This window comes from Amphiura filiformis, chromosome 7 (assembly GCF_039555335.1).
Source record: "Amphiura filiformis chromosome 7, Afil_fr2py, whole genome shotgun sequence".
Lineage (NCBI taxonomy): Eukaryota > Metazoa > Echinodermata > Ophiuroidea > Amphilepidida > Amphiuridae > Amphiura > Amphiura filiformis.
The window spans coordinates 38,464,473-38,482,795 of record NC_092634.1 but is presented as its reverse complement, the minus strand read 5'-3'; the positions used below and the strand labels follow the sequence as shown (position 1 = coordinate 38,482,795).

Sequence of the window (18,323 nt, the reverse complement as noted above, 5' to 3'; positions counted from 1 at the left end):
GATAGCGAACCTTAGAGATAGCGGAATGTCACCCACAAAACATGTGGTCAGCTCATCGAATTGATTGAACCATATTGAACACACCACTCGTGCCATTCTTCTTGGACTAGTGTTAATATAATAAAGAATTGATCTGCTTTCCTATTTTGTGACTATAAAATGAAGAGCCGTTTAGGGAATTCAGAAGTACTAATGAATTTGCAACAGCGGTGTAGCTGTCAGCTGTCAACACGTCAAAACATCGCCGAAAATTAATGATCAGAACAGAAGAGCAATTTTTACGATCACCAGCTAATTCATGGAATCATTATTCAGCCTTGTGATGGAATATATTTTACTAGAGTAGACCTACTCAAACCATGGAACTGCATGTTTTATAGACCCAGTACAGCATGCTCCCATTAAGGTATTTTTGTAATATTATTGGGGTGGAAATTGAAAATTAAAATGCATAAGCTTACTGACTTCAAAATTCGGATGACTTAGATTCATGTCAAAATTTTGAATTCGCGAAATTAAATCTCCGCGAAAATGTTGACAACCCCAATTCGCGAAATAAAGTATCCGCGAAATTAAGTTGATTTACAGTATTACATGATCATTATACACTTGTTTACCAGTATCACGCTGTATAAATGTCAGTAATTAGTCACATTTACAAAAAACATTTATGTGTTCTTTTTGCATGAATGCTTGAAAGGGGCAACAATTTATGTTTTACATCAGTCCTAAGAATTTGTTTTTCCAAATATATTGGGTCACCTTCCTTTAATCTAATTAAACACAGCTCCAAATTGAGTACATCCATATCAAAATGATGCACTTGTCGGCTACCACATGTGTCTCTTTTTACATAATAGCTAGGAATAAATACCAGACCAAATAGGAATGTTCTCTGTTGGGGATGATTTGAAGTGACCTCCACTTGAGATGAGTCTGGCATTAATCCCAAGCTATTACGTACAAGGAGACTCATGTGGGTTAGGATAAACCTTAGGGTTAGGATTAGCTTACACAAAATAATTACATGAAGGGTCAACCCTCATGTGGCAGTCAACAAGTGCATGCATCCTTTTGATATGGATGAACACAATGTAATGCGGCCTATACACGTTCAATTTGATTGATCAATATTGGGGATCCTAGATGCAGGATTGGATACAAAATAATATTCCTCTTCAATATTATTGAAGAGATCTTATCTAGTTTGATTTTATTGGCGGTTGGACAATAAAATCACTGATGTTCGTGTGGACAGTGCACAATAGCAGATTTTGTATCCAATCTTGTAACTAGGGTCTTTGCTATTGATCAATCAAATTGATCGTGTATATGCCACGTACATTAAATATGAACATCATCAAATTTCTTACCTGATCAGAAGAACCGTCCTCTCTCCTCCTCTTCTTTGCTTTGATCTGTTTCTTTGGTTTGGTACCCGTATCTCCTGTTGCTCCCTCTTCTGATGTCCCAGGTGTCCCTGTCAACGTTTCCTCAGCATGTGGAATGTTCATATCACCATTGATTTTTGGAATGTTACTTGATTCTATATGTTTTGAGTTTGTTTCTGTTGCGGGATTATCACATTTTTCAGTTTCTAATGTTCTCTTTTGAAGTTGTTGACTCCTTGACGATACTTGATCACTAGAGTCAGATGTCATTTGAGCACCTGTTGTATGATCTTGTACCATTCCTGATGTTCTATTAGGAAGTTGTTCCTTCCTAGATGGTGGTTTATTATCAGATGACATCTGAGCTTCTGTTGCATGATCTTGCAGAGTTCTCATTGTTCTGTTAGGAACTTGTTCTTTCCTAGATAATACTTGATTACCAGATATCATTTGAGTTCCTGCTGCTTGATCTGATGTTCTCTTAAGCACTTGTTCTTTCTTAGATAATTGACTACCAGTTGCCATCTGAGATCCTGTTTCAAGATCTCGCACAGTTCCCAATGTTCTGTTAGGAAGCTGTTCCTTCCTAGATGGTATTGCATGATCTGATGTTCTATTAGGAACTTGTTCTTTCTTTGATGATAATTGACTACCAGATGGCATCTGAGTCCCTGTTGCATGATCTGATGTTCTATTAGGAAGTTGTTCCTTCCTAGATAATATTTGACTACCAGATACCATCTCAGCTCCTGTTGCATGATCTTGTACAGTTCCCAATGTTCTGCTAGGAAGCTGTTCCTTCCTAAATGGTGTTTGATTATCAGATGTCATTGGAGCTCTCATTGCATGGTCTTGTACAGTTCCTGTTTTATTAGGAAGTTCCTTCCTTGATTGTCCTTGATTAACAGATGCTGTCTGAGCTCCCTGAATGCGATCTTTTAGTCTGGGTCTGCCTCTACCCCTTTTCTTTTCCTCTGGTTTACCCTGTGTGCTTGCATTGCTGTCTTTGGTAGTTTTTGCTTTCTCTTGTTCTGCCATTAAATTACGCTTTGGTGCATTCATGACATTTCTCAGAACACTAGCACTTTGAATGGCAGTGAAGCAAGATTGGGGACTGGTTGAAAGACTGAAGAGACTCTCCGCAGTTTGGCCGATTTCTGCCGAGTTGCCTCCTGAGCTACGACGACCCTGTTTTATAGGGGTCTTTCTTGGTGAACAACTTGCGAGGACCTCAGCAGCCAAGTCGACGGTTGCCTCAAAGTCTCTTGATACAGCAGCTGATAAATCTTGTTTCCTGGGAGTCCTTTTCCTAGGTGTTATTTGTTCAGATTTATCTTGACTCTGTCCAGGTGTGTAACTGATTGTGGACAGAGCAGGTCGCTCAAAAAGTTGTTCGTGATGAAGTGGACTAACATTTGGCTTTGATTTTGCCATATTGTACCCTTGCTCTTTTGGACTTGCATTTGATTTTGACACAGATGATTTGGGTGTTTGATCACCGGCGCTACCCGTTTGTTGACAATCCAGAGTTCGCACAACATATCCACCTTTTCCTCTGCGGGGAACACTAAACACTTTAGGCGTTGTTGCTTCCGTAGCATTACCTCCGATATCTAACGATCTCATGATCATTCCACGTTTGCTATGCGATTGAGGCGTGCCTGATATGATAAGAGGTGAATCAGTTTTAACAAACCTTCTCAACGGAGGTCTTGTATTTGAAGACTTACCGGCAGAGTGTTTACCGGCTACGACGACAGGTTGTTTTGCTTGTCTGGGAGTAACCATTTCAATCGGTTCGGTTTTCTTTGGTGTTACACCTATATGACTGTCATCATCATGTCCACCATTTGGAAGGTGAGAAGTTCTTGAGGTAGTTAGAGTGGTTGCAAAAACATTAGAGACTGAAGAAAAAATGGGCGTATTTGATATGCTGGATGTTACTATGGTAACACCTGGTGGTCCGATTCTCTTTGGTAAAATCCTCCGCACCTTACTTGCACCTGGGTTCACATTCAACTTGGAATGCACCAACTGCATCGGCAGTTGGCTTGATGTAACAGCATGTGGTAAAGTACCAGCAGCTGTTGCGTCTCCACCTGGTGACATAACCTTGAGTAAAGCCTGCATGGGTTTGATCGAATCCTGCATGTCTTCTGACACATTCATGCCTTGACCTTTGGCAGGAGTTTTCACATGCGGAAGCAGAACTGGAGCTTGCAGTATAGCGGTAGGCTCAAGTTCGTCACCGCTGCTGATGACGACAGGTACAGTGACGACCGCATGTCTCCGTCTAGGTGACATCAGTTTGTCTTGGACCTCAATAGGCATAGCACCATGTGATACAATGGATTTTTCACTTGAATCACTTGTCTCTCCTGGTCTATCTACCTGGGATTCTTCTTCCACTTGCAGACTCTTTTCAGGAGTTTTAATGGAAGTTAACACATTGGATTCAACTTTCTGTTCAGGAACTTGTTCAACAGTAGTGGATATCACGGTAGATTCTATTGCTATTTCAGGGGACTTCACACTTTCCAGCGACTCTATGACAGTAGTGGACACGGTCGATTCCATTTCAGTGGACTTTACAACACTTTCTTCAGTCACACTCTGTTGTGTTGGTACACTCTTAGTGGTCGATATCCTCTGTTCAGGTTTACTTAAGTCTGTGTGTTTGGTCGATAAAGTGTGTTCAGGTTTACTTAAGTCCATGGGTTCATCACCACTTGAATCATATGGTAACATTGCACTTGTGTTTTCAGATACTTGTGAAGGTTTTGTGTTTGATACTGATGGCTCACACACTAATGGCTGTTCAGTTTCATCTACAGTAACTTGTTCCGAGGTAATAAGCGAAGGCGGAGTCTCGACTGGATCACTTTGCAAAGTTTTAGTTGTTATGCTAATCTCTCTATCTTCACTAACAGTTTCTTTGTTGTGTGCTACTTCCATCATATTGCAAGGCGTCAAGTTAATCCCTTCAGTCAGTGCTTCCGCATTGACATCAACATTTTCACCCGTTTCCTCTACAACAAATTCAACTTCAACTGTCTCTGTTTCTTTCGATGTATGCAATGCTGATGGCTCAACATGTTCTGATGATGTCCTGCAACTTGTTTCTACCACATTGACATTCGATTTATCAACAACTTGGGTAGTCTCAGTCCTACCCATACCCACAGGTACATTATCATCTATACCCTGTTCAACACATTCATTTGATACAACCTCAACACTTCCTTGAGAGTCTTGCGAATCCACTGTAATCACTGAAGCCAAAGAATTATCATCTGCTGCAGTATGTTCCATCTCAGTTGTTTCTACTTCGACAGTCTCTCCCACCTGCAGAGTCAAAGGTACAGGTGTCGAAGCATGACCTGGAGACATAAGTGCTTGAGCAAGTGGTGTGTTTGGCTGTGATATGATCTGCATTTGTGGTGTGTTAGGCTCCGAATACAAATCCACACTATCTTCCGATTGGTGAACATTTGTGGGTACAAAAACAGGTGTCTCTACAGAGGCTTCAGAACTGGAATCTACAGTGCCATCCCTATGAGGTGTGGAAGGATGTGCAACTCTTTTGTTCGGTGATTTTCCAGGTGTTCTTGGTGATCTACATATCTGAGGACTACGCATTTGCTGGTCTCTTTCGTTAACTGCCTTCACAGGTGTCCTTGATGTTAGATGCATCTCTGGGTTGACCATTTCTGAAGTGTCCCTGGAATGGTGTTCTGAAGGAAGGGAAGGAATGTTTGTACCACTCTTAGCTTTAGCACCTGATGGAGACATCTGGAGAGCAGCCATGAAACTTTCAGCATCATGTGGTTGTCTCACTTCCAAACTCAAGGGTTGTTTATCAGCTTTTTCAGGAGTAGAGTAATCGGATTTTGGTAATTTGGTCGTAAGCTTTGATGGCGAAGCTGTGGACTTGACAGAAGATTTCAACTGTTCTGAAACTTGTTCAACCTTTTTTGGTGTCTTAGACCTTGATGCCTTTGGCTTTGTACTCTTTGTATCATGCCCAACAGGTTCTTGTGTATCTAAAGACTGATCGGGTTCCTTCTCAGGCGAAACGACGCGTTGTCGACTTTTCGATGTCGTGCACGGGGAAAAACGTTCAGGAGATTTTGTTTTCCGTCCAGAAAATCGTCTTGGTTGTGTACCAGATTTACGACTTCTTGCACGTGAGGTTCTCTGTTCTTTTGATGGTGGCATCTCAGTTACTGGCTTGGATGGGCTCTTTGGATTGAACAGATCTCTTTTTGCTTGTGCAATTGTATTTTCTGTGTGGGAAGTTCTCTGTTCTTTTGATGGTAGCAACTCATTTATATCTCTCTTCTCTTTTGCTTGGGCAATTATTTTGTTAATATCATTAATTGTACAACTTGTGCTTGGTTTTTCTACAGATTCAGGTGATTGGACTGGCAATGCCGCATCACTGTCCACCACCGATTTATACGGATTTGAGAGCTTATTTTTAGATGGAGATGGAGTGATAATCACAGACGACTTTGAGTTTTCGTTACCCAGAGGATTCGCCTGTTGACTTGTAAATGTTGATGTCTTATTTTCAGGTGTTTTGAACGCAACACTTCCAGGTTTACTACCCTGGTGATTCTCCATCCGTAAGCCAATCTGGCGTTTCTTCGGTGGCACCATGCATCCGCTTCGCGATGTATAACTAGTAGAAATCGGTGGATCAGGCATAACATTTGCCACGCTTGTTTGTTGCATAGGTGCTGGTGAGGGCGCCGTAAAAGACACAGGTGACATAATTTGCGGTTCTGATCCATCCAGAGAAGGTAGTACAACCGGCTCCATTACTATCTGAGAATCCTCGCTGATATGCAGCACCGTTGATAAGGAAGGAGCATTTTGGGATGTTGACGACATCTTAGATTTGTTAGCGTCAGATGCCAAGTCGCTTTCAGTCGGTGATTTGCCATATATTGCCATAGGAGGTACAGAGTTTGTATTGGTTAATGAATGTCTATGTACACTGTCAGTTTCCATAGGTTCAGCAAAATCACTTTCTGATGATATTGATTGATCTGTGGAATAAATAGGAAAAAATATCTTAGTAAAAAAGATTTTCATGTAATTACATGTAACAAAATTAATGTATTTTGTTTCTTCATACCCTTTTGTTTTGTTAATAACATATTTTGAGCAGGGGTAGCATAAGGTTTTAAAACCAGGGGTTCTGAAAACCCCTAAACCCCCAGAAAATCCAAAATACCCAAGGTACACTATTTGTTTGCGAGTTCCAGCCCTGACGGTGCCATTGTGTTGTGCACTTGGGTAATGCGCTTTACCTCACTTGCCTCTCTCTACCCATGAGTGAAATGGGGAGCTGCTAGGAATATTGTCCATTTAGCGCCTCCGAAAGATAAGCATGCCTTGGGCATTGTATGGTAGCTGACATATTCTAATGAATATGCTAACAAATATAACAAACAGGGGAATAAGTGTAAAGCGCTTTGATACACATGAAAGGTGCTGTATAAATGTCAACATTAAATAACCAGAAGTAATTACGACATGATGACAAGGTGCTGACTGGGTGAATGCTCTCATCATTCATTTATCATAATAGTATCATAATTGGGAAATTACAACACAATTTCAAAAATATACTAGTGTGGACTGGGTCTTAGTGATGTAGTGCTTACCATTTTCTTTCTTCCGTTTCTCAAGTTCCTCTCGTTGCTGCTCCATATACTGGTCCTTATCGACATTGAATAAAGAAAACAGGGACTCAAAGGCTGGATCATGACTGGTGTTATCAATGATCTCAGTCACAGTATCTTCAGACATCTGTGTGTTCAGGATGTCATCTATGGAGAGTGACAGACCAACACTGGGATCTTGTGGCGAGGCTGGCACTCCCAGGTCCTGCTTTTGTGCCCCCCTGTAGAAAGAACAATACATACAATGACTAATTGTACCGATACCGAAACAAAATAAATGAGGATGGTGCGAATGGTAGTCTAATCTCCAGTTTCCCCACAACAAAATGCAGTTTTAGGTTCCAGTTTTCATTTAATATTCATACTCCTGTAAGGGATCTGGAATGAGCGTTTTGATAGTATTTTTGTGGGACATGAGAGCACATCAGACATATCGAATTGCATTCTGAATACTGAAGAATGTCTTTCTGATATCAAATAATTTTCATTTTTGAAATTCACGATATAATACAAATTTTATGACAAATTATTAAAATTTGATAGTTTTCACATTTTTGATATATATACAACAGTCCTCGAAGTAAATTTTATAAATCTAATGATATATTCCTAAAGTGTATGTAGCTGGGAGGAAAAGCCGACGATCAATTGAAAATTTTGACCTTTCATATTGAATTTTTGAATTTTTTAATCATTTGCCATAAAATGTGTATTACATTGCGATTTTCAAAAAATCAAAATTATTCTTCGTATTCAGAATGCAATTCGATATGTCTGATGTGCTCTAATGTCCCACAATAAATACTGTCCAAACGTTCATACCCCATCCCTTAAAAGGCCCCAATTTGATGTAAACTAACAGAATTGCAATTGTGGTTCCTGGGACTGAGTTATGCTGCCCATACGCGATCAATTTGATTGATCAATATCGGAGACCCTAGATGCAGGACTGGATACAAAATAATATTTATCTTCAATATTATTGAAGAGATCTAATCTAGTTTGATTTTATTGACGGTTGGACAATAAAATCACTATTATGTTTGTGTGTACAGCGCACAATGTTAGATTTTGTATCCACTCTTGTATTCTAGGGTCTTTGATATTGATCAATAAAATTGATTGTGTATAGTCCGCATTGCACACAAAGAGTTAACGATGCATCTAACCTGCCGTAACTCTTCCATAGGATTACATGTTAAATTACAGTGGCTTTGTAAAATCCACAAATGTGTACATCCATATCAAAACGATGCACTTGTCGGCTGCTACATGTGTCTCATTTCACATAATAGCTAGGAATAATATCAGGGTCATCTTCGAAGTGGAGGTCACTTCAAATCATCCCAACTCACATGGTTTAGGAATACATTGATCATTCCTTATATAATTTGACTTGGGGATGATATGAAGTGACCTACACTTGATATGTGAGTCTGGTATTTATTCCTAGCTATTATGTGAAATGAGACACATGTAGCAGCCGACAAGTGCATCGTTTTGATATGGATGTACACAAATGTATATTTTCATGCAGCAGACACTACTGAAGTGTGGTTCAATATTTCTTTAAACTACACCTCAAAATCAATTTGAGTGACAAACTTGGTAGAGCATAGGTCTGGTGCTCTTAAGGTCCCAAGTTCAAATCCTGGATGGTCAGTGAATTTTTGCAGTGGCCATCATTTATATGTGGATACTTGTGTTAAAAACAATTTGTTATAGATAATCTTGTGTGAAACAGTCACATATATGGAAGCCAACTTACGTAGGCAGGGCTTTATTTATGTTGCCTGCTAGTCTCTGTTGTAGTTCCCTATTGGACAACAGTGTTTCTAGAACTTGTGGTAAATCCCTCCGTGTTTCCTCCAGTTCTTGTTCTGTTGGGGTCAAGCCTGGTGGTGGTGGGGGAGGGTCGGGTTTCTTCTGATGGTCTGTTGGTATCCGCGCTGGTTTTCTTTTGGGTGCACCGCTGCAAAAATAATGGAACATGGAATGTCAAAAATGGTTCAGTATTCACATGTCTGCCACTCACTGTACTCTCTCTGCCGCTCTATCTCTCTCTCTCTCTCCCTCTCTCTGAAGTATGGCAATGTATTTGCTAGTATATCATATTTGCCTTTATTTGCTCTTGCATAGGAGATCACACACTTAGATCTATTCTTAATGTTTAATCCTTGAATTATGCTTGTATTATTCCTTGAATATGGGTATGAAATGAGTCTACCGTGAGCCCAACTTATCTAGGAGGCTGCCAGTGCACCTCAATGAAAGGGATCAGTAAGTAATGGCACCACACATATGAGCAATGCTGACAAGTACGATATTTGGTGATAATACACTGTGGATCCCTTGTTTAAATCTCTCTCTCTCTGTGTCAGGTGGCGCTGTGTAGCGCTGCTGTGGTCTTCACAAGAGTACGCCATCTCACTCGATCCGATGCCAAGTGTGTTGCACCTTGCATTCCCTGGTTAGAAACCAGCTTCACGTCATTAGTCCAAGATGTTGGTGGCGTCCTCTTCCTCGTTTGCCTTCCATGGCCCCTTGCAAAATCTGTTTTTCTACACCTCCATGTTTCCTGACAATATGGCCAAAGTACTTCAGCTTTCTCTCCATTATGCCGCTTCTGATGGTTAGACTTGTACCAATCTTGTCAAGGATCCAGGAATTTGTTCTCCTGTCTTTCCATGTCACTCGTAGAAGCCTCCTGTAACACCACATCTCAAAAGCATCTACTCTTTTTCTATCATTCTTGGTCATAGCCCAAGACTCGCATCCATAAGTGGCAATGGAAAACACAGTTGCACGAAGTAGGCGTACCTTGAGGTCAATGGATAGGCCTCTGCTTTTCCATATGATTGACATGCCCTGCACAGTTGTCCTTGCAATAGCCAGTCTTCTCTTAATTTCAGTTGTGCTATCACCACTGTTGTTAATCATTGAACCCAGATATTCAAATTGCTTCACCTCCTCAATCTGTTGTCCATCTATCACAAACTCATCACTTTTCTCTCTCTGTCTACAACCATTATTTTTTTGTCTTCTTTGTGTTCAGGAGAAGGTGTTTTTCTTCACTGGCCTCTTTGATGCGCTTCAAAAGATCAATCAGCTCTACTCTGCTGCTACAAATAAGAGTGTTAGTAATTCTTGTACCGCCAAACTTCACTCCACCTTCAAACCCCTCCAAAGCTGTTCTCATTATGTCTTCAGAGTAGATGTTAAATAGGTTTGGTGATAGCACACAGCCCTGTCGTAAGCCTCTTCCAATCTTGAACCAATCTGTGTCTCCACTACTTATTCTGACTGCCGATTCTTGGTCTTCATATAAGCAGCTGATCAGATCCACAAGATGACTTGGAAAACCCATCTTTTTCATAGTTTCCCACATCTGAGGGTGGCTAACACAGTCAAAAGCTTTACTGTAATCTATGAAGCACATGTAAAGAGGAAGTCTATGCTCTCTGCATTTCTCAATCACATTCCTGATATTGACAATTTGGTCCCTAGTACCCCTTCCTTCACGAAATCCTGCCTGCTCATCAGATATTTCCTGCTCCATTTTGTTCTTCATTCTCTTGATGATGATCTTCAGAAGCACTTTACTTGCATGACAAATCAGGCTGATGGTCCGGTGATTGGCACACTCTTTCAAATTTCCCTTCTTTGGCAGTGGAATAAATACTGCCCTGCACCAGTCTCTCGGCCATTTCTTCTTTTTCCAGATGATACCACATAGACGCCACATTAGGTCTATCCCTTCTTTCCCAGTTGCCTTCCACAACTCAGAAGCTACATTATCAATGCCAGGTGACTTAACATTTTTCATTTGTTCCATGGCAAGCTCAACTTCAGATCTCAATGGTGGAGGTTCTTCCTCACTCGTTTCACACTGTACATACACCTTGTCATCTTGTGCCTCAAACAGCTGGGAACTATACTGAACCCATCGCCTTTTGATGTCTACACTTTCGGTAAGAGTCATATGTTGTAAATTGGAGTTTTCTTTCCAATTCTATCCCAATTTTGGCAATAATGCTGTGTTTTAATTTACAAAAAAAGTTTCCTTTCATAACACGGGTCTGGCGTACATGTAACTAGAGATTCGAGTCACATTTACAAGCCTAGTCTAAATCAAGGTCATTGGCAATATTAATACCCAATTCATGACAGAAGTGATGTTTCCTACATTTCACACCATTTACTTAACTTCTTACATGAATTTATCTGGTGTGATCAAGCAAAATCAGTCTGAAGTCAGACATATTCAATTTTTAGTTTCTTATAGGATTATACAAAGTAATCGCAAAGCTACATTTTGCAAAAAAAACCATTGAAATTGGACAACCAGTTCAAAAGATATGATGAGCAGTTAAAGAGTTTCCAAAACAATAGTAAACAAAGGAAATATTTCTCAAAATCAAAATTTTCTTTGTTTGGCTATATATTAAAATCAATATTTCCGACTTCCGACTGATTTTGCTTGATCACATCACATATGTGCATTATACACAAACCTTTTCCTCTTTGGTGATTTGAATTGCCTTTTGTCTTGGCCTTGCTTCAGGGGACTAAGCTGTGAATAATCTACATCAGATGCTGAGAAACCTGTAAGAAAACATACATGATACTCTTTTGGTCCATTTTTTTAACATAAATTTTTACAGCAAGGGTTCAGAAAGTTCCATGACAAGCTTGTAAGGGATGGCTTCAAAAACCTCCTTGGCCCCTGAACATGTTTAAATCAAACCATCCTATGTAACCTCTTGGCAGTTTTGGTTTAAACATGTTCAAGGGCCACAAGAAAATAGGAGGTTTTTCCTGCCCAATGACGAAATGCTGATCAACTGCTGGCACCTGCTAGACCTGGCAATTGGGTCTGGTTTTCTATTGTTTGGAAAAATAGAAAGCAGTTAAACCGCTGGTTCTGCCACCACACTGGCGGTTGGGTTTTGAAGGCATCCCAAAGTTAATTTGAAACAAGCAATATCAAGAGTGCAGTTTTCACAAACCTTCCCAACATCGGAAGTGCAGTGCTGTAATGCAATTGAATACCTAAGTGGAAGAAGGGCCCAACTCCATCATTTTACAAAAATAAGTTAGACCCAGCATTTTACTGCTAGCAGACAGTTCTTCCTTGTGTGTGAAAGAAGGGCTCAAATCCACTCTCTAAATAGTCTTCCAAGCACACTTAATCATGGTTTCCAGAATATGCTTCATATCCCACCGTAATTCATGTGAAATACACTCCTGACAACTCTCCTTCCCAAATTCAGGGAAGCAATTTGTAGCACACCTGGATTTGACTAAACTCACGTAAGAACCTACCACTGTTTATTGAACTGCCAGAATCCCTCCTCTGCCGATGAACTACGCCACTCTCCAACACACTCCCCACATTATCGACTGAATTCTGTGATATCTGTTGAGGAATCCTACTGAACACAGGCTTACTCCCTGGACTCGTTATCAATGTTGGATTTGTCGTAAAATCTGTGGTAGTCTCTGTAGAAGCAGCAGGCGACACATTTGGAATAACAATTTGTGTTGTTGTATACGGTATAGGTAACTGTGTCACTGGGTTCGCTAGCGGCGTCACCACCTGCGACTTTTTTGGTGTTGTTACTATGGTTATTGGAGTGGAGGTATTGGGAATGATCAGCTGGCCTTGAATTTTTGGTTGGAGAACAATGTTGCTTCCGGGCGGACCTTGCTGCTGACGAAGAATTACGAGCTTCTGTCTCGAGCGTTCTGTGAAAGGACATGTAGAATTGTCAAGGACTTAAATTATCAAGGAATCTCATTATTAATTTTAAAGTAACTTAGTGGTGGTGTCGGCACTGTTTTTTGGTGTCGACATATTTCGTATCTCGAAGTCGACAGTGTGTTGACATACATTTGGGTTCCGAAACTTACCAGGACTTTTTTTTCATGATTTTAGGATAATTGTAAAATTGTTTTTTCTAACAATATCTAGAAACACCATTGGCAACATTCAAGATGGCCGTCTTCATAGCGATCACATAGCTACCTACACCAGAAACAGGCATGAAAACTGGTCTTAAAACCATGTTTTTTTAACCATTTCTGTGAATTTGATTCAGAAATAGGCTGAAAAACACTGAAAACAATAACAAAAAATGCTGAAATCAGCAAAAATGCTGAAAACAAGGCAAAATACTGCCAAAAGTATGACCCCTAAAGGCAAATAACAAGAAAAGTTGGTGAAATAATAGGTAAAAGATAAGAGTTGGCACTGCATTTTGTTGAAAATACATTGGAGTTTTGAGTGAAAATGAGCTTGCATGACAAAGTTTTCCTGGGCCATTTCCTGAGCACTATGTCGCCATGGAAGAAGTTCTGACGTGTCAACGCCAGTGCTAAAGTAACTGTCACTGGAATTTGTTTACAACATGAAAGGTAATACAGCGATTGCTTGCATATATTGGTCTTGAATGTTTCTACAATTAAGGTGGCACTACACCCCCTGATAAATTTTATGACTAATTTTGCATTTTTCTCAAAAAATAACTAAACACTGGTAACAAAAGTTATGTATTATAGGGGCAAGGAATCCAATTACTTCACTGAAATTTCAGTGATTCAAGACAAGTGGATATATGTTAAGAAATGAGGTATATTCTAGCGGTACCTCTTTTCTTATCATAAATAACGTATCACTTGACTTAAGTCACTCAAATTCCAGTATAGTAACTGGATTCTTGCCCTATAATATACATAACTTTTGTTACCAGTGTGTTATTATTTTTTGAGAAAAATGCAAAAATTGTCACAAGTTAATCAAGGGGTGTTGTACCACCTAAACATACTTTACCTGCTTGTGAGTCATCAAAGATATCCTAACTAAATCAATTCCAAAATGCTATTCATCATGCATACATATTACAGGGATAGGGTGGGGGTGAGGCGGGCGTATAACATGTGGATCCAGATAGCCGGGGCCTGAAATTTTAGCCTGGCCCAGGGCCTTGAAAAAGGTAAAGCCAGCCCTGATGAAAGTCATCATCTTACAAAAACAATCTTTGAAATATCTCATAATTTACTTACTTGTCTGAGCTTCTAAAGAGTTTTCGCTGGGTTGGTACTTGTATCTGAATTGAGAGAAAACATACATATGTTTTGAAATTGAAATTGTCAAATCTAGGCATTACTGATATGAGATTTATTTCCTCCATTGCATATTCATATCTACAAACCTCCTCTGCCAGAGAATCTGCCCAGTGTAATGACAGGTGTCAGCCTAGATAAAGCCTACATGTGGAAGTATAAAACATAATCTTCACCTCTCAATATATCCTTAACATTTGGCCTTAACAGAACTTGCAGCATTCCGTAAAGATTCAACTATGGTGCACATGGGCTCCTTTGCCTTTGGGCAAATTTCACATACAAATAGAGAGCTTCCTCCTCTGAAAATCCCAACAAGAAATAAGGGTCTATGCCCTTATTTGCTGGTGGGTTTTTATGAGCGGGCACTTTTAGTTTGTGCCTAAAATTCCAGTTATGTCAAAGGAGCCCATATGCACCATTAGGCGATTCTTTACAGTATATCTGCAAATGTGGTGTAATCAAACATGAGTTGGATATTGACCATATTCAATTTGAAAGTTGATTTCTGATTGTATGAATACTGTATGAATTTGCTTACCAATGTTTTACAAGACCTGACTTTGTCTGTATCTTAAACTCAAATTTGCTGACTGAACTGGGGGGATACATGTTGGGTCACAAATGAGTGCAATTTTGATACATTGCAGGTTAGATTTTCAAAGGAGTGGTGCAAAATATGCAATACATCCCAGATTTGAAGAATGTCCTATACAGGGTGTATCAAAATTAAGTATACAGTTTGAAAAATGCCGCTAGATTAAAAAGTATGAGGTCTGTGGTCAAAACTCTCTAGTTGATAACTTAATCAACATCTTGTCTTCCTATAGCCGAAAAATCACTGACGTGTGACCAATAATAAGGATTTGGTGGCTACTTTTGTGAACCGAGTACAAAAAGCAGTTGCGTGAAGTCAATCAAAATCAAAACAACATACAAATTACCAAAAAAGTCTCACCACTTTCTTTACTGTTTACAGTTATTGACATTTTTAGTCTTAGCCTTCCACATGCCCACAATTCTTCTGTATGCAGATTTCGGCTCTCCTCAACATGGCGTTCACACCACGTCAAATGAGAGGTCTGTCCTGCCTGAGAATGTCAACTTAAGCAATTATGCATCTTTGAAGTTCTATCTGATACTTCGCAAATTTTTTGTAAATAGCGCCACGTGAAGGGGCCATGTATTTGGGTACTGCTGACGGAATCTTCGAAGCACTTTTGCTGGACTCTGGGTGTGAGGGTACACTGCAACAAGGAAGGCTCTTTGCTCTGGTGTGTACTGTGGAGTATCCATTTTAATATTGCTATTATCCTTATCAAGTAAAACCTAGCATATGTAAGGAGATAGTCGCCCAGATTTACCAAAAGTCATGTGTTATCATACATGCACAGGATTGGAACCCTAACAATGTGGACAAATGATCTGTACACCTGCACGTGTCTCTTGGCTGCACAACAATAACAAGCACCGTGCATTTAAACCCAGTTGACTTCGCACAACTGCTTTTTGTACTCGGCTCACAAAAGTAGCCACCAAATCCTTATTAATAGTCACACGCCAGTGATTTTTCAGCCGTAGGAGGATAAGATGTTGATTAAGTTATCCACTAGAGAATTTTGACAAAAGACCTCATACTTTTTAATCTAACGGCATTTTTAAAACTGTATACTTAATTTTGATACACCCTGTATACTACGGGTGGAGGGTGTATAACACTTTTTCAGCATGGTGAAAACTTACTTTATTTGACTCAAGGCACTGTCAAACTTTCTCCATAGTCCATTCAATACTTTATCCGGAGCATTTTTTCTCTTTTCTGTGCATAGTAAAAAATAACAACAATCAAAGTAAATGTACAACAAAATAATATCACTTGGTTTTCTCCTGAATGCTATTTTCATAACATCTAAGTTGGTTTAAATCCTAATCAAGTTAAGGGCTGGGGTATGAATGTTTGGACAGTATTTATTGTGGGACATTAGAGCACATCAGACATATCGAATTGCATTCTGAATACGAAGAAATCCATATCTTCAATATGAGAGGTCAAAATTTTCAATTGACCGTCGGCTTTTCCTCCCTGCTACATACACTTTAAGAATATGTCATTAGATTTATATAATTTACTTGAGGACTGTTATATATCAAAAATTTGAAAAATATCACATTTTTATAATTTGTCATAAAATTTGTATTATATTGTGATTTTCAAAAAATGAAAATTATTTGATATCAGAAAGACATGCTTCGTATTCAGAATGCAATTCGATAGGTCTGATGAGGTGCTCTCATGTCCCACAAAAAATACTGTCGAAACGCAATAAACGCTCATTTTAGATCCCTTAATTCATCAGAATACACATTGTTTTATTCTAAATTATACACACTAGATGTATAAGATGCCACAATGTGGATGATGAAAGTGTCCCAATTCAGTTAAGTTTATGACGACGCCTTCTCAAATTCTGACTAAGTACTACAATACTAATATTAATAACTAACAAACAAATAAACAAACAAAATCCAATCAACTTAAGTTCATGTGATCATCTTTTAAAGGGAAGGTAATTTTGTGGAAAAAAGAGTTTTTGACACATTGGCTCCAAAAGACCTCAACATATCTTGGTATGGGGAGCACACAGGTGAATCTGGTGCTAAGTTAATTAAGAATTGAAAGTGTCATTGTACATTTACTCTGTTGCCGCAAAGTGAATGTTTCTCATCCCTTGAATACAACAACCACTATTTTCATCCCAGTGAGTCAGTAATATTAATGCGTTGAGGCAGATGTTTCGCATGCAGACATGTGTGTGTGTACACCCGTACTTTGTGCTTAGTATTACAATGAAAAATACTTTATCAAAAAACTTTCAGGATACCATGAACTTTGACCTTACCATTGTCTTTGATGTCTTCATATTCTTCTAAAGTTGCTATGAGTGATTTAGTACTTGGGCGCTGTAAGAATGAAGAGAAACAAGTACTTCAATATCATTTTTAATATTAAAAGCAAAGGGCTAAATGGTAAGACTTTATAAATTATCTATTCAAAAATAAATAGAACAAATTCCCAACTCTTACACATAAAATTGGGTAGACTTGCTTCAAGTCCTCAGGCTTTCTATAGACTGATGCATTTTTCTATCAATTTTAATTGTTCATTTTCCATTGGTATATAGACCTATTTAAAACCATGGCCACACAACATACATTATTCTGTCGGTCCAAGATCCGGGCTATCTCTAGTCTCTGGCCCAAACTGCATGTGGCTCACGGTTTGTTATGAACAACAGAAACCGACTGTGAAGGAGGCTACATAGCGATGTTGTTGGAGTGGCATTCAATTTTGGAACAAAACGACACTCGACCGTGGAATTTAATTTTAAGTTTGTCAGTATATAAACGGTAAATTAAGTAAGTTTCTTCCACTCTGAAGACTTAGAAACGGCTGTTTGATTCCACTGACTATTTGCGGTCGAAATTTACATAACACCAATGACAGAAATCATCAACAAAAATCGAATCAGGGACTTGTTTTCCCTCGAACATCATCATCCGGAAGTGACGTGACACGGACCGACAGAATAGAACATCATCCAGCCATGCCTCTGCCAAAACTGAAGGAATGTCCTCTTAGTGTGAGAATACCCTGTCTCTTGTATACAGTGTGCTTGATGCTTTTGTAAGCAGCCAGCAGGGATTCCCAAGTTAGATCATGGAAGTGACACCCTGGTCTGACCATGGTCAGACACATGAACCCTCAGGCCCCTCTGTGGTCAAAACCAGCATGCTCAGTGCATGGATAGAATGACATCCAAGAATGACATGGAAATACTTCAGAAAAAACATTGATCTATATTAAGCAATATAGGCCTGTATAAACCGTAGCATTTATAGTCAATTGGGTAAGGTTTCATGGAGCAAAAGTAAATGGTAAAGCTATTTTTTTTAAAAGGAAGAAAGAAGAGAAAAAGGCAGAAGCCTTGAATCAAGGCTAAAAATTGGGCTAAATCTTCCACGAGGGAGGGACAGTTTTAAATAGAGTTGATAAATGTGCTAATTCCATTTGAAATTCATACTCCCCTGTGGAAAATATTTCCAAAATCTTTCA

At 39.3% G+C, this 18,323-nt stretch overlaps 1 protein-coding gene across 1 annotated transcript in view; it reads right to left on the bottom strand.

Annotated features, from left to right (window-relative positions):
- Positions 1-18,323, bottom strand: part of LOC140157129 (uncharacterized) — a 45,525-nt gene that overhangs the window by 20,445 nt on the left and 6,757 nt on the right. Inside the window, exons 4-11 of the mRNA XM_072180207.1 lie at positions 17,110-17,170; positions 15,953-16,028; positions 14,150-14,193; positions 12,410-12,832; positions 11,599-11,689; positions 8,853-9,056; positions 7,067-7,305; positions 1,374-6,445 (exon numbers count right to left, since the gene is read on the bottom strand). Coding sequence (XP_072036308.1) covers positions 1,374-6,445; positions 7,067-7,305; positions 8,853-9,056; positions 11,599-11,689; positions 12,410-12,832; positions 14,150-14,193; positions 15,953-16,028; positions 17,110-17,170 — 6,210 coding nt within the window. The remainder of the gene's footprint in view (positions 1-1,373; positions 6,446-7,066; positions 7,306-8,852; positions 9,057-11,598; positions 11,690-12,409; positions 12,833-14,149; positions 14,194-15,952; positions 16,029-17,109; positions 17,171-18,323) is intronic.